Source organism: Papaver somniferum, chromosome 1 (assembly GCF_003573695.1).
Source record: "Papaver somniferum cultivar HN1 chromosome 1, ASM357369v1, whole genome shotgun sequence".
NCBI classification, from domain to species: domain Eukaryota; kingdom Viridiplantae; phylum Streptophyta; class Magnoliopsida; order Ranunculales; family Papaveraceae; genus Papaver; species Papaver somniferum.
Window position 1 is genome coordinate 244,295,157 of NC_039358.1, and position 22,586 is coordinate 244,317,742.

General features: G+C 36.7%; 1 protein-coding gene across 1 annotated transcript; it reads right to left on the minus strand.

Moving 5' to 3' along the window:
• Positions 1-14,078: 14,078 nt before the first annotated feature.
• On the minus strand, positions 14,079-15,776 carry LOC113275409 (trichohyalin-like). The gene is made up of 2 exons (XM_026524903.1): positions 15,098-15,776; positions 14,079-14,470 (listed from the first exon to the last, which is right to left on the minus strand). Exons 1-2 carry the CDS (start codon positions 15,774-15,776, stop codon positions 14,079-14,081), a joined length of 1,071 nt encoding a protein of 356 aa, XP_026380688.1.
• Between the last annotated feature and the right edge of the window lie 6,810 nt (positions 15,777-22,586).

Below are 22,586 nucleotides of genomic sequence, written 5' to 3' on the forward strand. Positions count from 1 at the left end.
TTGCTCTCCAAATAAACTTTCTCTCTCCTAGTTTCTTGTCTAACACTCACTAAAAGATGTCTCTCTTTCGTGATGACTTCCTTCCTTTATATAGTGATTCCTCCTAGTGGATGACATCTAAGAGATCCACTATTTTTCGGAATCATTGTGCGATACATTCGCTCATTTACAATCACTCATTCTCGCACAGACTATATCTCGCATATAACATCACACTTTACTCGTGGTTTTGCCGACATCATCCAATACGTCACTTCAACTTTTCCATGCACGATAGTCCTTGCTTACATCAGATGATACTTACTTCGCATACTTATTGATATGTGCGATACTCCACTCCTACATTTTTCCTCTTCTCATTTCGCTTACATTATGGAGTGAGCGATATAAGAAATTTTCATCCTATAATATCGCATGTGTATATCTTTTCGTATTCTACCTTGCCGACATTCCTCTGGAATTCCAGTTCATTTATTCAACGCGTCGATTCTTCTCCTTTTTACCGGATCAAACCGTTTATAACCGATCGTCTCTTCTACCTATTTATTGACTTATTTTTAAGAAGAATAGAATTTTCTTTTCTTCTTCACTAAAATTTCTCTTTCTTCCGTTGTTTGCTTCAAACCTGCTGTTACTGTTCTTCTGCTTCTACCGTTGTTGTTCTTCTGCTACTGTTGCCATGGATAAAAATGCAAAGTTTGTTTTCCTCTTTCAAGATTTATCCTTTTATTCTTCTGATAATCATGATTCTTGATTGTAACTGTTATCTTTTTAATTAACCCAATTCCCATAATATTCCAGGAAAAATTCTTCTTTAAGCGCCCTAAGGATAACTGTTCCAAATCTTAATTCTTCCTCAGATGATACAAATAAAGAATCTATAAGAGAAAAACTTCGCACAACGAAGAAGTAAGAAATATCTAATTTTAACTAAACAATATTGTTGCCTCTATTTCTTATCTACTTTGTTTTCGGAGGTTTCTGATTGTGAGATAGGTGGGATCAAAAAACTAAAGGTTAAGAAAGCTCACAAGCCCACAATAATGAAGTCAAATCTTTCTATTCTTGACTTTGATGTTGCAGACGTCACCCCTTTAGCAACAATTCAAACTTCTGATACTAATGCCTCTATCACCCCAATTCAAACTTCTGATGCAAATATGTCTGTCACCTTTGAAGAAATTTTTCCTGGTGAAAAAGAAACTGATGCTGATCAAGGGACAAAAGATACTCTTATTACTGCCTCTGTGAATTTATCGGATGCGAATCATATTTCTTCTTCATTCATCCATACTAAGACTCAACCAAATTCTGTTAATGTATCCTCCCCTCCAGATTTTACTATTCCTTCTCCTCCTATATCCATCCCTTCTTCTTCGTCTTCTTCTTTGTTATTAAATTCCCTTTATCTTAGCAAAAAAGCTTCGGATTAGAGCTGGCAAACAAGCGAAAACCCGCGGATTTACCCGGCCCGTCCCGTCAAAAACCCGCACCCGGCTCGTCTGGTGTCTAAAAAATCCGGGTTAGGGTTAGAGAAATGCCGGCTTGTAGGAAAACGGGTAAGCCCGGACTGGCCTGCAAACCCGCGGGTTTAACCCGTTAACCCGTCAAAAACCCATAAATAATAAGTATTATTTAATTTCCACCGTCAGATCATCTACGATTAATCATATTCATACGTTTAAGATATAAAATGATAAAAAAAACCTAGCAGACGGGTCATTTCTTCTTCCTCTTTCTTTTATTTCTTCTCCTCAAATGTCTTCTCTTCCCTACTGTGTTGCACCTCCTCACCAGTCACCACCTGCATCTTTCTTCTGTTTTGTTTTTTTTTTTCTTTCTCATCTCTTTATCTCCTCTTGTATGTAAGAAGAAGAATATATTATAATAGATCTGAGAGAAGAACAATTTTTTAGGGTTACAGTATCTCTAGTATATGATTTTGATAGTTTATTGTGACTCTAGTGAGGTTTGATTATCCTCGGAAACTATTATTCGTTGATTCTGGTTGCAATTCACATACTTAAAGAAAAATGATTTTTTTTATTTTTTTTTGGTTTGATTAAGGGTTTTCTATGATGCGAGTACTGGATTCGGTTTGATTCAAATATTCGGTTAACTGATTTATTGAATTTTGTTTTTGGTTAATTTAGAATGAGTATTGAAGATAAGACTAAGGAATTTTGTTTCAGGAAACATAAAGTTATTTTTTCATTTTTCTAAATCATATCTACTATCATTACTTGATTAATTTACTGTTGGGATTATTGGGTGTTGGTGATGCAGTGTTCTTGGTGTCACGGGTTATGGAATTGAAGGTGTTGCAGGTTATGGAATTGAAGTGTTGGAGATTGTCATTGGCTGATCTGCATGAGTCTGAGTTTGAGCAGAGAACACAACTGTGTAAAGAGTTCTTGTTGCGGTTGAAGTAATGATGGGTTAGCTGAAAATGAAGTAAATAAACGTGTGTTAGGTGTTACAGGGAAGGATTCGAAAGGATTTGTGTTTGATCCTTGTAATAATTGTGTTTGATCCTTGTAATTCTTCAAAAATTAACTTAATTAAGTTCTTACTGCGGTTGAAGTAATGATGGGTTGAGCTGAAAATGGAGTAATTAGGTGTTACATGGAAGGATTTGAAAGGATTTGTGTTTGATCCTTGTAATAATTGTGTTTAATCCTTGTAATTCGTCAAAAATTAACTTAACTTAATTAAATTATAATTTTATTTTTAATTAAACAAGCCGGGATAACCCGTGAACCCGCAAGCTTTACCCGGGACGGGCGCGGGTTGGAGAAATGACCACCTGTGAAGAATTTCAACCCGCAAGCTTTGGACCGTATTAACCCGTAACCCGCGGGTTGGTAACAAGACAGCCCCGGCCCGCCCGTTTGCCAGCTCTACTTTGAATAACGTGAATTTTTCTTCCCAAACTCTATCCGACATCATAAACTCAGCTCAATCCTCTACTAATGACCCTTGCAAACTTTGCATTTGTTCTGCTTTAAGTAAACTTTTGCGCGAATTTCCCTCTGATATCACTACAAGAGATGAGATCCATTCTCACATTGATCCAAGCTTCCATACTGCTCTAGATGTCTTGGTAAGTGCCTTTTTTCATGTTTTCACTTAACTTTAATATCTTCACCCCTTATCCTTGTCTTCTTTCTTCTTTAGGATTCTCATCGACGAATGATTCTTGCCGAAGGACGTTTTAAATCTAGCTTCTATCAATTGGAACTTTCGCAACAAAATGCTTCCTTGGAGAATGAAGTCAATAGGTTGAAAATGGAACTTCAAGAGGTCCAGAAATTGAGGGGAAAACTTCAAGTTGCAAATCTTGAGGCTGAAAACCTTCGCAACCGAAACCAAGAACTAAGAGGTGACTTTTTCTCCTTTGCTTACCGTACCCTATGATATATTTATTCGCTTACCAACATTCCTTAAATTTCTTCATGCATTTATTAAGATTTAAACCAGAGGCGAGTTTTGGAGAGATATACTTTTCAATATCTTGCTGAGGATACTCAAGCGAATAACGAGAAGTTGCAGACTCAATTAAACCAGCTAAATAATCAACATTCATATTCACTTGATCAGATTAATAATCTAAACCATGAAAATAACCATCTCATTCAAGAAATTAAAGTATTAAATAGTCAAATATCCCATTTTTCTAAATTGTCACGTAATGCCGATCTAATGTATGAAACATTGTCAGAAGAAAATCATACCCTTTCTAAGGAGAAGCATTTTTTCTTAAGCAAAGAAGCAATGTTTTCGCATCAATATTCAATTCTTCAGAAAATAAACGAAGATCAAGCGCGATCTCTTCGTTCACTTGAAGTACAACATGAGACATCCCTTAAGGAATTAAAGACCCAGAACGAAAAAATCATTCAAAGTAAAATAAATTTGACTGTGAAGAAGAATCATCTTCAAGAACAATATAATCAATTAAAGCAATTTCATGATGTTCTTAAGAAAAAGAATAAGTCTCTCTCTGCTAATGAAAATAAGATTCGCTCCCGTACTAATGGTTCAGTTGGTGATGATTTTGATAAATCTATGGAAAGTATGAAGAATAACACCCTTCTCCTTTCTAAGTTTTGCGAAGGTAGTCATCTAGAGTTGACTGCCTTGTTACTGTTTAATTATTTTTCTAAATTTCATTAGCGCGATCTTTATTTCCAATTTTGATAATTTATTATTCTTCGCAGATTCTGAAAAGTCACATCAATCTACTATTGCTCAATTGAGATCTGATTTATCCAAAGTTCGCAAAGAGCGTTTGAACCTGGAAGTATCTCATGCGAAGCTTGAACTTTCTCTTGCTAATTCTCGAGATAGAGCGCGAAGAAGACTCGCACATCAACAATATTTTTTAGAGATCAATGTTAGAAACCTTGAAAGGGGAGCTATTCGCAAGGCTCATTCTAGTGCTCAATCTGTAGTTAATGGAATTCTTCTAAGAAACTCTCTTCCTGCGGTAAAGATTCCTCCTCTTAATGTAGGCGAAGATGAAGAGTACCCTGAACTGGATAGTGATTATGAATTTGTGAGCGATGGTGAGAAGGATCAAGAGGATGAAGAGGATCAAATTGAGAAGGAAAATTATGTTGATAAGACTAATGTCGAAATAGAGAATATTGGATCCAATATTGATGCTGAAAAGTCTTTGGTCGAACAAGATGTAGCAGATAAACATGTTTAATTTTCTTTTCACTCAGTATTTCCCTTCTCTGTTATGATACATTTTGGATTTGTTTGTTACAAGGAAGATAATATTATATTATTTCAATTCACATACTTGCCTCTTATTAGATTTCTTGTATAAAACAAGTGTGCAATATGATAAATTTTGAATTTCCTACCAAACAATCATTAGTTTTTATAAATTTTGAATTTCCTATGTAAAGGTCTTATCTTGCCTTATTTCTGTGCGATGAGATCGCAGGCGGTGTTTACACTGTAGTGTATCGACCCATTGATCTCATCTTATCTTTTTCTTGTATTATTTCCTGTTCAAGTTTTATCGCATAAATATGAGAAGTCGTAATACTCCCTTGAGTAAAAAGTCTTATGACATTTACGTCTTTTGACACAATTCAACTCCCTAATGGAAGGCGCCGTCCGTATCTTCCCCCCGATTTCCCATTCAAGGAAGCTTACCTCTACCGGGTTAAGGTTATGGCTCTTCCCATCTGATTAATTCAGTAACCAGTTGATTTCGCAGTATCACATCCCAACACCGATGAGGTTTATGGTTGCGAGACCGCACCCTAAGTGGGGTATCTTCGGACCGAGTGCATCATAGTCAGGACTTGTCAAGAGTGGCAAGGTACGCTCAAGACGCCCCGAGCACTCTTGACTCAACCGTGTACCTCGGCGCCATGATCGATTTTCTGCACTCCTTAGGAGAGACTCTCTCACCTTAGGCTCTCAATCTAAGATTATTATCTTAGACTGAAAATTTAAGGTACCTCTCCCGGATGGGAATTTTCGTTTGTTCTCACCCCAAATCTCCATGACTCAAGTTCCAGGGTCGGTAAAACTTTCCCTTGAGTCATGCTTTCTAAGTTCTCCTACTATGACGTGCGGTAGGTCTTACTTTTTTGCCTCTTGCATTTATGCGAACTAGGTTGCACGCCACATTCGAATTCCTAGCCAATCTGATTAAAATCACTTCTGGTGCCTTTTACTAAGGTCTTATTGTAAAGATTTTGATTTTTCTTTTCTCGATATAGTATCACTTCATGAAACTAGAATTTGTCATTCCATTTTCAAATTTTGAGTTTATATAACTCTAGTACATTGATAGACGCATTTATGTGTTTAATATGTCTCTATTGTATGTATTGTTAGTGCTCAATTTTGTATTTATTGTGTTCTTTTATGTCTTTGTAGGAATTTTTAGAGAAATAAGCCCTTGCGGCGAAATGGGCTCAAAAAGCAGTGTTTTACACCCCAGAGAAATGTATCGTAGGCACCCCAGAAATGCACCGGAAGCATCCCAGAAATGTCCCAGAGGAACCCATAAAAATTACTATTTCCACCCAAAAATTACTATTTCCACCCAATTGCTATTCGCACCCAAGCTCCGGTTAAGGGGCATCCATCTTCTCTTTAAATTCAAAAACAGTTTTTTGGCGGGAAAAATATATTCAAAACTGGCAGATTTGTGATCGAGAAAATGAAGGTGTTTTAGTGCGATTCAATCGCTGAAATTTGGTGGGAAGTTGTGATATGGGATAGGGAACACATTGTGGGCATCAGATTCGATCGGAATTGGCTGGAAATCCTGGTTTGAGTCACGAGATCAAAACAGAGAAACGTGTCCTGTAACACGAGTTTGATTTGTGTGTTTTCCATGCATGGAGTGGTTTGGAGGAGTTCGATGACTTCAGAGGCGTGGGGAAGGTTAACTAGAGCGTGCAAGATCAAAGTTTACGTGTGTAGAAGCCAAAAATGGAAATTATTGTTAAATATGGGCAGCGAGCAATGACGGGATTAATGGGAGATTATACGGTGTTATGGTCGGATATTTTTGTTCTAAAACATTATAAATACAAGGCTAAAGAGTTTATAAGAGTTGGAGAGTCTTTGGGAGAGTTTAGGAGCCGAGAAGAATCGAAAGAAAGTCACGCAGGAGAAAAGCTTGCTGCTGGTGCAAGGAAGAACACGAAGAACATAATACCCTCAGGGACAGTCGTTGATTAGTGTCGCTTAATTGCGACAATACTCAATTCCTTTCCCCGACTTCGGAACAACAACACCTCTGTTGTATCGTTCTTTTTGAACGCTCTATATGTGTCGCAAACACTGTTGTAAACCGTTTTTCTCCATTTTCTCTTGATTGTAAACAACTTTTGAGTATCAATGAATCAATTTGAGAGGTTTTTCATCATGAGTAGCTAAACCCAATCCCAGGGTGACGGAGGAAGCCATTCTTCCAAAAGTTATGTGGTAAAATTTATTTAAATTTATTTATGCAACTCTTTTATGATTAATTGCACCGAATAAAAATGGAGTAAATGATTTTTATTAATCAATTGTGTTTTCTCTTGATGGAGTATGCTTAGTAAATTGCTTTTGATACTTCATGCTCGCGATTAACAGTGGATGTTTTCAAAATCTAATTTACGCAATGATTAGAATCACAATTTCCTTTGATTGGAGTTATATTGTCTAGAATTGCATGATAAGAATTGTTATTGAATCACATAAATTTTGGTGAATGGTGGAATCCTGATCCCCGGTAAAAATTCTCTCCCATATTTTGTTAATATTGTGCATATAAAATTATTTATTTATTTTTATTAAGTCTAAAAAAAATTATCCTTCACAAATCCGAGAGTTTGAACCTTCACTACTACAACCACGAAAAATATCTATTCATTTTGGCGGCGCCGACGCGGAATTGTGTTTAGGTAGAATTTTTTTTTTTTTTTTAGATTTATTTTTCTTTGTTCTTTTTTACGTTCTTTGGGTATTTGTCTATGTGATACAGGTTTTGAGGCTTGGATCGAAAAGAAAAAGAAGCAGAAGAAGTTGTCAAAGATTTTTGGCGATTTCATAAAGACTAGGAGCAAAGCTTAAAGCAAAAAGAACGGAAAGAAGACGAAGGATTTTTTTTATTATTATTTTTTAGATATTTTTTTTTATTAATTTTTTTTTTAGAATCTGTAATTAAAGTTTTTATTTTTGGACATTATTTTTTTTTCCGGACATTGAACATTGGACATTATTTTTAAAACCCTACGGAAGCGTTATAAATTAAAAAAAAAATTAAATACAAACTGTTTGCAGGGAAGGACGACGATTACTATATCGTCTCGTCCCCTCGGGTTCGCACACTGACACCGGAGTCAGTGGCCCGAGTCGACTACAATGGTTCTTCGCCCGTCTGGTACGGGAGGTAAACTTCTAAACACCCGCGAATCTCCTGCAAGCGGGTTTACTGTTTGCCTTAAGGTGAATATATGCTGAGGACTTGAATACGGCTGTTTTAAATTCCTAGTAAAGGGCAAGGCCTGGACAATACAAGATAAGGGTTCGGATTTCATCACCGTTCTCTTCTTCCCCACCTTAGGAAAACGAAACCAAACGCGATCTTAAGCCTAAAATTTTTACTAGAACGAGACCTATAGGGTAACGAGCTTAATAAGAAACTCGTTCGAAAAATATTGGTTGCTCTTTAAGCAGAATTCAAAGTTCATGATGGTTTCTGTGAGTTGAATGCGTGACTGCGCCGCCTTCTAATGCGGTGAGTCCTTGGGTATCAAAGCTCTACTAAGCTTCCCTCGTCTCTATTCAACTTACTTTGACTCGGATTGATTCCAGAGGGGTTTGCTCAAATTGCAACGAATTCCCTTTCGAAAGATAGAAGCTGGTCTAGAAACAATCTAAGTGGAGCCATCATGCTTTTTGTTTGCTAGAATTTATAGGTTTGATTTGGTCGAGTCAGCCTTGTTTGTGATTGTGTAGAATTCCTCTGTAGTTTGTGTTTCCTCGGTGATGAATCCTTTTCAGGAGACGCCACCTGAGATGACGTTAGGAGAATATATGTCTAGAAATTCTCGTTATCAAGAGACGTCTTCGGAAATGACTCTTGGTGAATATATGCGTGGGCAGCGATATATGGATACTCCAACTTTTATTGAGGAATCACCTCTAACGATCTATGAGAAATATTATAAACATAGACCATGTAGTTGGGAACAAAGCTTGAGAATTCGTGAATATCAAAAATTATATTGTGATGATGATGAGGAGGAGGATGGTGATGATGATTATAATGATATTTCTAGTTCAAATCCAAATAATTTTAATAATTATGTACCTATTCAAAAGGACGAGGATTTGACTAGAAATACCCCCGTTTTAGACGATGATTACGAAACCGATGATGGTTTAGAGGAACCAGTTTATCTTGACAGTAATGTTTTCGAGTCAAACGATTTAGAAACAATAGTCTTAGATGAACTCGTAGAGATTAGCGGGGATGAACCTGACTTAGAAAAATCAATCGCCCACTTTCAGGAATCTGATGACCTATAAATTAGGGAGATTATGACCAGTCTACCTAGAGACGCCGAAAACTCTAAGTGTGGGGGCGATTATTATTCTCCATGTTCTTTAACTCTTACAAAAATCCCTCATGTGGGACTTGACATCAATGCCTCAACCATCTTACAAGACTATCTTCGTACTCGTTTTCCCGAACTTAATAATGTTCAACACGAGTCTCAACTGTTAGAAACCCATCCTCTGGTTGATGAGGTTAGCCCAGGCAATAATACCAAGATTGACTTTGTTTTCCCACCAAAAACTTTTCTACCAATTGTGGGAACATATAAATTTCATATGTGTCAATTATTAAGTTTTGAGACTAAACCTAATTACTTTAGGAGATTAGGGTCGACACATCTGTTTAAGGAAGACCACCACTCTCTTTGTGGTCAGCTGTGTAAGTCAAATCTGATTGACTTTAAGGATCCCCAGTTATTCAGGTTGTTATTATTTTTAATTGAGTTTTTCCAGACTTTTAAACCTGAACTGTTGGATCTTAGCTATGAGGAAGTGCATCCAATGAAAATATTCTATCAAGATCCTTTCATAGAACCTGAACCTGAACCACAATGGGACATAGGTATCTTAATCAAGAAACTAGATAAGGGTATGCAGTACATGTTCATTTTCTTGGCTTGTTGCAGATTCCTTTTACTTGTGATGGCTCTATTTGGTTTCGATAACCCACAATTATTTCGGCTATTGCTATATGATTCGAGGTGATTAAACGTTTCTTAGTCTGGATGAAGACTATAAACTTAGCACTTCTTGGGAGGTAACCCAATCTCATGCAACCCGGTAATATCATTCCTTCACTATTTTGCTTCAAATAGTAACTGTCTCTCCTTGTTCATGCTTTTAATTTCATCTTTAGAACATTGAGGACAATGTTAATTTTAAGTTTGGGGGTATGGGAGAAACTTTTTAGTTGCAATAAATAAACTCCATAGCCTACAAATTTACGCCTATTAAGGATAGCACTAACCAATCTAAGTGGATGGAAACATTTTTGTTTTAGGAGTTGAGGAACCAATCTGACTAGATGGAAACATCTATAGATCTATTCATAAAAGCACAGAGCTCAGGTGTTAGAATTAACATGATAGTTTCTCCATATCTCGTCGAGTCCTTTTCACTTTCTATTTTTAGTTTTCTTTTATTTCAAGTGATTTTGTGGGGAACACAATTCAAGTTGTTACCTTTGCTAGGGTGAAATAGAGTGACTGAGTTACCTTTTCAAAAAAAAAAAAAAAAAATTTAGACCAGACCAGTAGACCAATCTGAATAAATACTAACACTTGGATAGCAATATGTGTGTGTTCTCCCTGTCTCTGTCGCCTAAACAAGCGTGGAATGCAGGATCCACGGGAATCACCATGTAATCTGCTGACAAGAAACATGCGCTTCGGTCCACAAGGTCCAATCATGTTGTTAGTTCTTAAATAAATGTGTGTTTAATAAAGTCGACCACTGGTACCCTTGTATATGCCAGTTGTGTTCACCCAGAGTTAGGATTATTAACCACTGGTTTCCTTGTATATGCCAGTGTGTTAATATTAGTCAGACCGGTATCTTAGTCATTTAGGTTAGGTTCATCTTGGCAGAGGCCTTCAGACAGATATGAGAAACACCGTTCGCTTTTCAACCATCTACATTTTTCTTTTTCCATCTTCTTAATCTTTTCATGTGATTAGTCTGACTCCGAGTATGATGTCCATATTGAAACTATCTTAGTAGAGCTCTGTCACTTATATGAATTTTAGTATGGTTGAGTGCAAACTCGTGTACATCAATTGGAATTTCGCATCAGGGTTCTTCCTCTTAGAGTCAATAATTGTATGCCAACCAAGGAGGTTCTTTAGTGCTTTCCAAGGTTTTGCGTAGATAGCTAGGGTATGGAGTAAAGGTTTTGTGGGTACACCTCTGGTAAACCCTCCGGAGACAACACTCCGCCACTAGGGCCACCTAGGGGTTCGAATGATTTTCCTTTCTAGAATAAATTTGCTCGAGGACTAGCAAATAATAAGTTTGGGGGTGTTGATAGACGCATTTATGTGTTTAATATGTCTCTATTGTATGTATTGTTAGTGCTCAATTTTGTATTTATTGTGTTCTTTTATGTCTTTGTAGGAATTTTTAGAGAAATAAGCCCTTGCGGCGAAATGGGCTCAAAAGGCAGTGTTTTACACCCCGGAGAAATGTATCGTAGGCACCCCAGAAATGCACCGGAAGCATCCCAGAAATGTCCCGGAGGAACCCATAAAAATTACTATTTCCACCCAATTGCTATTCGCACCCAAGCTCTGGTTAAGAGGCATCCATCTTCTCTTTAAATTCAAAAACATCTTTTTGGCGGGAAAAATATATTCAAAACTCGAAGATTTGTGATCGAAAAATGAAGGTGTTTTAGTGCGATTCAATCGCTGAAATTTGTGGGAAGTTGTGATATGGGATAGGGAACACATTGTGGGCATCAGATTCGATCGGAATTGGCTGGAAATCCTGGTTTGAGTCACGAGCTCAAAACAGAGCAACGTGTCCTGTAACACGAGTTTGATTGTGTGTTTGCCATGCATGGAGTGGTTTGGAGGCGTTCGATGACTTCAGAGGCTTGGGGAAGGTTAACTAGAGCGTGCAGGATCAAAGTTTACGTGTGTAGAAGCCAAAAAAGGAAATTATTGTTAAATATGGGCAGCGAGCAATGACGGGATTAATGGGAGATTATACGGTATTATGGTCGGATATTTTTTTTCTAAAACACTATAAATACAAGGCTAAAGAGTTTAGAAGAGTTGGAGAGTCTTTGGGAGAGTTTAGGAGCAGAGAAGAACCGAAAGAAAGTCACGTAGGAGAAACGCTTGCTGCTGGTGCAAGGAATAACACGAAGAACATAATACCCTCAGGGACAGTCGTTGATTAGTGTCGCTTAATTGCGACAATACTCAATTCCTTTCCCCGACTTCGGAACAACAACACCTCTGTTGTATCGTTCTTTTTGAACGCTCTATATGTGTCGCAAACACTGTTGTAAACCGTTTTTCTCCATTTTCTCTTGATTGTAAACAACTTTTGAGTATCAATGAATCAATTTGAGTGGTTTTTCATCATGAGTAGCTAAACCCAATCCCAGGGTGACGGAGGAAGCCATTCTTCCAAAAGTTATGTGGTAAAATTTATTTAAATTTATTTATGCAACTCTTTTATGATTAATTGCACCGAATAAAAATGGAGTAAATGATTTTTATTAATCAATTGTGTTTTCACTTTATGGAGTATGCTTAGTAAATTGCTTTTGATACTTCATGCTCGCGATTAACAGTGGATGTTTTCAAAATCTAATTTAGGTAATGATTAGAATCACAATTTCCTTTGATTGGAGTTATATTGTCTAAAATTGCATGATAAGAATTGTTATTGAATCACATAAATTTTGGTGAATGGTGGAATCCTGATCCCCGGTAAAAATTCTCTCCCATATTTTGTTAATATTGTGCATATAAAATTATTTATTTATTTTTATTAAGTCTAAAAAAAATTATCCTTCACAAATTCGAGAGTTTGAACCTTCATTACTACAACCACGAAAAATATCTAATCATACATAGATGAACTTGTTTCTCATAAAGAAAGACATCGGCATTCTCCATATTACTCATTTATCCCCTTCATTTTTTGTATCTTTTTAAGATCGCAAATACTGTTCAGAATACTATTTCGCATACCCCTTTCAATCTTCTCTGTGCGATAACTATTGCACCCTTTATTTTTGTCTTGAGAACACAACTTATGCCTCTGCATTTTCCTCCTTCAGTAGAAGTAATATTTCTGGTTCGTTTAGTATCATTATCCGCAGAAAACCCTCTTTCAGTACTCTATTTTTCTGTTTGTCCAAATCTCAACTATATTGTATCCACCATTAACCTCTCAGCTCTTTGACTATCTGCAGGATGTTTTTTCCAATTTCTTCGCTTACTCTCTCTTTCTTCGCACTTGTTAATGTTAATTTCTTGACAATTTCTACTTTCAAATGTGTCTCCTCTTATAATACCAACACCCCGAGGTAAAGGAAATTTTATGCACTGATGAAATGTTGAGGCCACATCCAAGATACTATGCAGCCATGGTATTCCAATTAGAGCATTATAGGGCGATTCAATATCTACAACATAGAACACAATATCTGTAGGCATATGCTGAAGAAGAATCCTCATAGTCACCTCACCTTTTGGCTTGTTCGTAGTTCCATTGAAGCCATAAATTTTTTACGTTGAAGGAATCAATTTGTCGTCCCTTCCACCCATGGTTTTATATGTAGAATAAAAGAGAATGTCAACAGAAATTCCAGGATCTATAAGTATTCTATTTATTCCCCAAGTGTTTGCTTCATCTTCCTCATCATATTCTACCTTTGCTTTCGGATTAATTCCTAATCTCACTACCAATGGACATTCATGCGATTCCCCTCCTCCTGGTGTTTCTTCCGCACTAAATGAGATAGTTTGCTTTTGACAATCCTTCAATGGTGATATTTTCGCAAGATTAAGAATTTCCATTCCATCAGCATCTCTCGCATACACCCTTATTAAGACATTCTCATGGAAGTCTTCTATGCTTCTGAATGAATGTACAATTGAATTACAATATAGGTTCTTCGCTTTCGCACATACTTCAATTACAAATGTATCCTTTCCTTTCTGCTTTGCATATACATTTCCTCCTGTTGGTGGTGGTGGTAAATTCTTTTGTTGTTGTGCTAATAAATGATCCAATTTTCCTTGTTCAACCATTCGCAATATGATTTTCCTCACATTTATGCAATTACTTGTTGCGTGACCATGAAAGCGATGATATACACAAAATTCTATGCTTCTCCTCCCTGGTGGTGGTTCATCCCCTACATTATGTGGTTCTGGGATTTCTTCCATTAGGATGACATCTTCTCATACTTTATCTACTATAGTGTTCAGCTTCGGCAGAATTATCTGTTCCCATACTATCCTTCCAGTTCATTGTCTTTTATTATAATATGGTTGTTGACCTTCTGAACTTTCTGGCGGATTATCCACTCTTTGAATCTTATTACTACCTCCATGATTTTGAAATTGTCTATTTCTATACTCTTTATCAAATTCTGCTTGATCTGCACTCCCCATGGCTATTAGCTTTTGTTCCATTTCTGTAATATTCCTTCCTTGGTTTCCCAGCGATGTACTCGCAACAACATTTGACAGTCTTGGGAGTAAACTTGCATTTCCACCTTTCGCATCAGGTACCGCAACCGGGTATGACTCCATATCTCTTTGTTTCTCCTCAAGTGCTATGTACTCTTCTTCAAATTCGCGCAACTCTGACATTGTTATTGTATCCTTTATCCTAAAGATTTGTGTATATAACAAATCTGTAGCGAAAAGAGCATTAATAAATGAAAGAATAAGGTGTCGCTCATCCACTCGTCTTCCCATTTCACTACACATGGTTCTCCAGCGTGTTGTCAGATGGCGCAAGCTCTCATTTGTTCTTCTGCGAAGTCCAAATGTCGTCTCAATCTCTGGTCTTGACATATTATTGCTGATATATTGTCCTAAAAAGATGTTTTGTAAGTGGTGGAATGATCCAATGGATTATATTGGTAGTCCTTCAAACCATTTCAGAGCTTCTCCTGCCAGGCTCGTAGCAAAATATTTACACATTACTGCATCATTGTTCTCCCACTGCAATAAAGATCGTGTGTAAGCTTTTACGTGTTGTATCGCACAGGTGCTTCCATCCAATATGCTAGTGAATGTTGGTAAACTGCACTTAAACGGTATCACTTCCCTTTGAATATGCTTTGTAAAGGGAGTTTTCCCAGCTTCCTCTACTTCTTCTTCTAATTGTCTCCTTCCACCATTTCTTTTCCCAGTCATCATTTCTCTTAATTCCGCCATTTCTTTAAGAATTTCTTCACTGAAGCTTTGATCTATATCTTCTCGCATAGGTCTTTTTAATCTTGCTTGCCTCAGTCTATTCTCATGATTATTCTGACGTACTGCCTCTTGTATCCCATATTCTTCAGCTTCTTCTCTCCTTCTCCTACGCCTGCCAGTGTTCGTTTCGATATGTGCTCTATCATGTCGTTCCTCTTCACCTGTGCGATCATGTCGATGTCTTGACATTTCTCTTTCTTTTGGTGCAACCCATCCTTGCTCTATATAATTCATGCGACAACGTTCGCGCCACCTTACTCGGTAACCATGATTATTTTGGCGTAATGCTTCTTGTAGTTCTCTCTCTTCAATTTCTTCCCTTAATATTTCTATTCCATGTAATATCATTTGCGCTTGCCTCCGATCCTCTTCTTCTCTTTCAAAATCATTATATGTGCGACGTAGAAGTTCACGCGGATGCTCATATCGATTAGTTCCCAAATCTTGAACTACATCCCTTCTCCTTTGTTGGTCCTGTGGATTATCATCTATTTGCATGTTTTCTTCAATAGCTTCCATGCGTTGTCTTCGCCTAGTATCTTCTTGATTAGATCGACTTTCCTTTGATGAACTCCTGCTTGATCTCGACCTGGATCGTGTAGCATTTGTCGATCTCTGTTCTTGCAATCTAAGATTCTCTTCTCTTAATTCATCATTCTGACGTATCAAATTCACACGCTCTTCATCTTCTCTTTGTCGTTTTGTAAGCAATCTTTGTCTAAGCTCTGCAATTGTCATATTCTCATCATTCTCCTCAATTCTTCCTGTATCTCTAGTTCTTTGTATTTCCTCTTCAGTTGAACTTGTTTGTGAAGTATGAATGCTCACTCTATCATAATTAATATCATTATTCCTCTCTTGTTCACGCTAAGGTCCAGTTGGATTTTTGTTTCCTTAATTTTCTCTTACTCTTTCTTCTTGGTGATCAAGATTTGTAATTCTTCTTCTTTCAGCAATTCTATTGCTCCTTCTGGCTGTTGTTCCCTGTTCAATAGTAGATCCAAGTCTTGCCATCCACTACAAGAAAACATGGCTTTGGTGACGATAGTTTTTGCGACGAAGAAAATTTCATTGCTGAAGCTTAGTTATTGTGACCTACATAAATTTTGTCATTGTTGTTAGGTTTTTTGCGACGAGACTCGGGTTTCGTCACTCATAAGATTTTAGTGACCTCGTTTAGAGACAAAATAATGTCTAGTCACTAATAAATTTTTTGTGATTATATATTTTTGTCACCATTTAATTCTATTGTGATGATGATGAAAAATTGACATAAAATCTTTTACGTGATAATCTATAAATTTCGTTACAAAAGAAAAATTTATAGTGACAAAATTAATTTGTCACTAACTAATTTTATAGTGACGAAACTAAAAGCTTGACACTATATTTATTTTTAGTGACCATCAGCTTGTTTGGTTTGCAAATATTTTTATAGTAACAACTTATAATCATCACAAGAAACAACATTTGTAACGAACTAAATTTTGTCACTTTAGTCATTTCATTGGCACTATAACTTCACCGTAGTTCATGATTTCAGTGATTACTAAAATATTGTCGCAAAAAATTCTTTATGGTGACAATAAAGAACACAACGCGTTATTTAGAATGAATTTTTGGTAACAATAATTTTTATCATGTAAAATATAATATTTAACAAACTCCCGAACCCGTTGGACTGTCTGGTTGAACTATGTGAACCATACTGTTCGACTAGCTAACCGGTATAGAGTGAGTATATTCATTCATGATAACTATTTATAAATTTAGATAAAATTATGCAAAACTGAATACAACTAGATAGGATTTGTTGATAACCAGTCATGACCAATACATAGATAAATCAATTATGGTGATTATAATCAGTCATCATGACTATGATTTAGCGACTTTGATGAAATTATGTGAAGTTAAATACAATCAGATCATATTTTTTGATAATTTGTCAACATGAGTATGATAATGTTGGATGAAAATTGAGCACAATTGGATTGAACTAGATGAAAATCGATGGATAAAACAATCATATATATGGAGTATATTTTACTATTATTGGGTGATTTCGATGAAATTATATAGAATTGAGTACAGATGGATTGAATTTGTTGATTATCAATCATTGCGAGTATGATGCAATAATGTTGACTGAATATTAAGTCCGATTAGAATGAATTAGATAAAATACATGGATAAATCATTCTTAATAATTAACCATACACATAACCAGTCATACTGAGACTAATATAGTTGTATTGATAGAATTAAGTAAAATAGAGTTAAATTGGATTGAGTTTATTTAGTAATTAGTCAAGGAAAGTGTGATCTACTAACTTTATTGACTATGGTTAAAATAAATTAGATGATTTTAGTCATCTAATCAGTCATATCGAGCATTATCTAATTATTTTGACGGAATGAAAATAAAATTGTGTTAAATTTTATTGAGTTTATGATGATCGGTCAAGATAAGTATGATATACAAATGCTAACAGAAAATTGAGTACAATTTAAATATTTAAATTATTATCATTGGAAGGATAGCTACTCTAAAGATTATCATACACCGTGAAATAATTTTAAAAAGTTTTCATCTTTTTAAGTTCAATCGAGTTAATTTGTTCATTAAAGTACATGTTTAACTATATAGATCAATTTTATTTTTGCTTCTCGATTCCTAAGAGAAGTCTATAAACCCCACCCTGAGTTAAAGAAAGAACCAGGTACCGAAGGCTCAACTTATACACAACTACTACTCGGAGAGTAAGAGATGAACTATAGATCCACATATGGTTCTCCTCGTACATGGATGCCATGGCTTTGGTTAGATCTCATGCAATTCGTTTCCATAGATATCGAATTCATTGTTTAATTCGTATATATAGTTCTCGATTTCAGTTTCTCGTTAGATTCTTTCCGATTTTATTTTAATATTTAGATTAGTAGATCAGTAACAATTATTAGATTCATTCCCATTATTTGGACTTGTTTTCATTAGTTGGATTCTTCCTCATTATTTTGATTAATTTTCATTATTCGAATTAATTCTCATTCTTATAATTTATTTGGTTATTTCTGGATCGATAATAATTATAGATTATTCTCACTGTTTATTATATAATATATCATATTTATTGGGATGAAGGTCGATAATGATTCTTCATTTTCATTTGATCTCATTGAATAATGATTCCAAATTCATCGATACGACTCCGAGATACATCAAATCTCATTTTATATGCTTAGTTTGCTCTCTTTGGAACCTACTGCTCTTAATCCGTATGACAATTCGAAGACAAATATCCACCGTTCAATGAATTTTATAATCCGTATGACTACCGCATAGAGTGAGATCAGCCGTCAATAACCTTTACCAAAAACCCTTTTGTTTTCTCTCACTTCATTTTTCCTCTCTCGTATCTCTTTCTCATTCTCAAATCCCAAGCTCTCCCGAGTCCCTCCATCACTCACCTTGGAAAAAAAAAAAAAAAACAACTCACAGGCAGAACCATCCTCTATCACTCCCTCAATACCACCACTGTAGTCTTTTCTCTATCTCGCTCTGAAACGTCGTCTGATTCTTCTCTAGCCAGCAAAGTCCGTCTTCACCAATCGACCGACTTCAAGCACAATCGCAACAACAATTTGACTAATTCAGGCCAGATGTAGGTAAGTTTTCTACAAATTTCGGGTTTCGATTTCTATTTTTTTTACTAATTAGGCTTTTGATTTCTAAATTTTGTCTCATCTTCTGTTAAGTTCTTCCTTAGGGTTTTGATTTCTACTTTTTGTCTACTCTTCTGCCGATTTCTTCCTTAGGGTTTGTTAAGGATAGAGACTCATCTGCTGAAGACTCTCAACCAAAACAGCTAGCATACCGTGTATGAAGGAAAGGACCGAGTATTTTGCATCTGCTTTTAGATAAGTCTTACCGTTTTTTAGTTAGAATTAAAATAGCATCTGTTGCTTTTGAATAGGTTGAACAATTATAACAACCATTGTATTCTCTCGTATAAATAACAAGTCGACTCCACAGTTCTGTGTGTTGAAGTCATTCCTCCAAATATCAGTTCTAAGTTGGTATCAGCTTGTCGATCCAACGCTTCCGCAACAACACAAAAACAAAAACCCTAAAAACACCACTAATGGATATAACATCTAGCCTTCGACAAATCCAGATTCACCACCTGGTAACTCTCAAACACACAGAAACCAATCATCTTCTGTGGAAGACACAGTTTAAACCTATTCTAAAGGGATATGGTCTCACGGGTTTTATTGATGGAACCAAGGTAAAGCCTGCTAGAACCCTACCTTAAGTGATGATATCAACCCAGATTTTACAGAACACGAGGCATGTGATTCACTGTTAGTTGGATGGCTAAACTCCACTCTTACACCTGAAGTGCTCGCTGAAGTTGGTGGACTGGACACGGCAAAGCAAGTCTGGGATAAGCTAGAAAGCTATTTTACACCAAAAACCCTTGCACATCAGGTGAATCTGAAAATGCAACTTTATTCACTACAAAAAGGTAACAAAACTCTTAAAAAAATTTTGCAAGAAGCTAAGAGCTTATTTGAGCAGCTTACTGCATCTGGCTGCTCGGTTTCAGATGATGAGAAGAAACAGGCCATTAGTAATGGTCTAAACCAAGCATATGACTCAATTGTAACATCGTTGAGCACTGCTGAAAATATGATTATAGATAGCTTCTATACTCATTTAGTAACCTTTGATATGCGGTTAGAACAACAGTTACAGTCTTTGCAGCAAACTTTGGCTAATGTAGTTGTTGCAAGTAGCAAGCCTGATCAGAGGCGTTTCAAAAATCATGGGAATCAATATCCAAACAACAATAATCATAACAACAGGAGGAACAACAACAATAATCCACGAAAAAACAACAATTCTCAGCAGCAACAAAGAGGAAATCAGGGAGATTAAGTCTGTCAAATTTGTAAGAAGAGGAATCACACGACAAATAGGTGCTGGTTTCGATATGAGAAAAGCAATGACAATCATCGTCAGCCTGCAGCTTGCATAGCATTACCAGGTGGACAGAATGATAATGGTTGGGTAACGGACACGGGAGCTACTCACCATCTTACTGCAGATTTGAGGAATCTCACTATTCCTCATGAGTATGATGGTACTGAGCAAGTACACGTTGGTAATGGTAATGCACTAAACATTTCCAATGTTGGTAATGCCTCTTTCCTTTATAAGTCAAGATCTTTTGTTTTGAACAACATTTATCATGTTCCGCAAATAAAAACAAACTTGCTGTCAGTTACTCAATTCTGCAAGGACAATGATGTATTTTTTGAATTTCACACTTCTTACTTTGTTGTAAAGGTCAAGCAAACGGGGGCAACACTGCTGCGAGGGCTGAATAGGAATGGTCTCTACGTATTTTAGGGAATAGACATGCTAGCACCTTCAATAAAGCCGCAAGCTCATGTCTCTTCTACTCTACCACTGTGGCACCAACGTTTGGGTCATCCAGCCTTGCGTACAGTCTCCAAAATTTGTCATCAAAATTCAATTCCAGTCTTAAGTAATAGCTTTGATTTCTGTCACTCCTGTCATGTTAGTAAAAGCAGGAAACTACCTTTCTCTCTTAGCGAAACTGGTTATGACAAGTCGTTAAGCTTGATAGTCTCTGATATTTGGGTTTCACCCCAGCTGTCTAGACTTGGTTTTCGATATTATATTCTCTTGATGGATGTTTATTCACATTTTACATGGTTTTATCCTCTTGTCCAACGTTATGATGCATTACATACATTCATTCTCTTCCGTAAACAAATTGAAAATCTTACAGATCATAAAATTAAGGTTTTTCAATCTGATAATGCACTTGAATACAAAAAATTCACATTTTATCTGAATGACTCTGGAATCCAACATAGGTTTTCTTTCCCACATACATCTCCTCAGAATGGAATTGCAGAACGTCGTATTCGCCATGTAACTGAGTCTGGTTTGGCTCTTTTGTTTCAGGCACACATGCCACAGTCCTTTTGGGCTGATGCATTCTCTACAGCTTGCTATCTCATTAATAGGCTCCCTAAATCCAAATCTGAGACAAAAACTCCTCTTGAACTCCTATTTCATATGCAACCAGATTACACTTTTCTAAGAGTTTTTGGCTGCTTAGCCTATCACTGTCTTCGCCAATACAATAAACATAAACTAGAGCCACGATCTATTCCGTGTGTTTTTATAGGCTATAGCAGTGCTCACAAGGGTTACATGTGTTTGCATCGTGGAACAAACAGAATCTATATTAATCGTCATGTTCGTTTTGAAGAGAGATCATTCCCTTTCATGCCTATTCCACAGCAGCTGCAGTCGTCTTGTTCAGGTATAAAACCCTCTTGTACTAGTGTACTGTTTTCTCATCCGTTTAGAAAAACTAGTATCTCAGCTGCACAGGAAACTGGTAATCTGCAATCACCTCTTCACAGTGATTCACCAACTCAATCATCACTATCGCTGTCGACTGCTTCTGCATCACCAACAGTTCCAAGTTCTCCGGTGTGTACAACGCAGATTATGGAACCACTCAGTGTTTCTCAGGCAGTCTCAGGCAGTTCTCCCACAGACCTCAGACTGCAGATACATCACAACATTCAGCAGGAAGTTGCTCAGCCAATTCATCAAGTTGCAGTCACTCATCCCATGGTTACAAGGTCTAAGGCAGGAATCTCAAAACCCATTCAAAAATTGTGCTTGACAGCAACAAAGCATCCTCTTCCTGAGTCTGATTTCATGGAGCCAACATGTTTTTATGCTGCGAACAAAGATCCAAAGTGGAGGGGACCGATGGATGATCAGATCAATGCTCTTATTCAGAATGGTACGTACTCATTAGTTAAGTATGAGCCTGGCATGAATGTGGTTGGGTCGAAATGGGTATTCCGTGTTAAGCAAAACCCAGATGGGAGTATCGAACGACGCAAAGCTCGTTTGGTGGCGAAAGGTTTCAATCAACAGGCAGGTGTTGATTTCGGCGAAACTTTCAGTCCTGTTGTCAAACCATGTACTATTCGACTTGTATTATCACTTGCTGTGATGAATTAGTGGCAGCTGAAACAATTGGATGTTGATAATGCCTTTTTACATGGCCATTTGGAAGAAAATGTCTTCATGAAGCAACCGCCGGGATATGTAGACCCAAAATTTCCCAATCATGATTGTAAGCTGCACAAGTCGCTTTACGGACTTAAACAAGTTCCCCGAGCTTGGTTTTCGAAACTCAACGGTTACTTGTTGCATCTTGGGTTTAAAGCCTCCACTGCTGACAGTTCCTTGTTTGTACTGCTATCTGATTCTTACACTATATATGTCTTGGTGTATGTCGATGATATAATAGTCACAAGGTCGGATCCATCTATTATTACCAAGCTCATTGCAGATCTTGGTAAAGCCTTTGCTATAAAATACATGGGTGATTTTTCTTTCTTTTTGGGTGTCGAAGTTCTCAGGCAAGGATCAGATATTGTTTTAACTCAGCGAAAATATGTCACTGATCTTCTACGACG

What these genes read in the sequence shown, in the direction of transcription:
- LOC113275409 (XM_026524903.1), bottom strand. Translation starts at nt 15,776, where the DNA reads ATGACAATTGCAGAGCTTAGACAAAGATTGCTTACAAAACGACAAAGA. An exon ending in TGGGATACAAGAGGCAGTAC is followed by an intron (nt 14,471 to 15,097) that starts GTCAGAATAATC and finishes TTTTCGCTACAG; the next exon opens with ATTTGTTATATACACAAATC.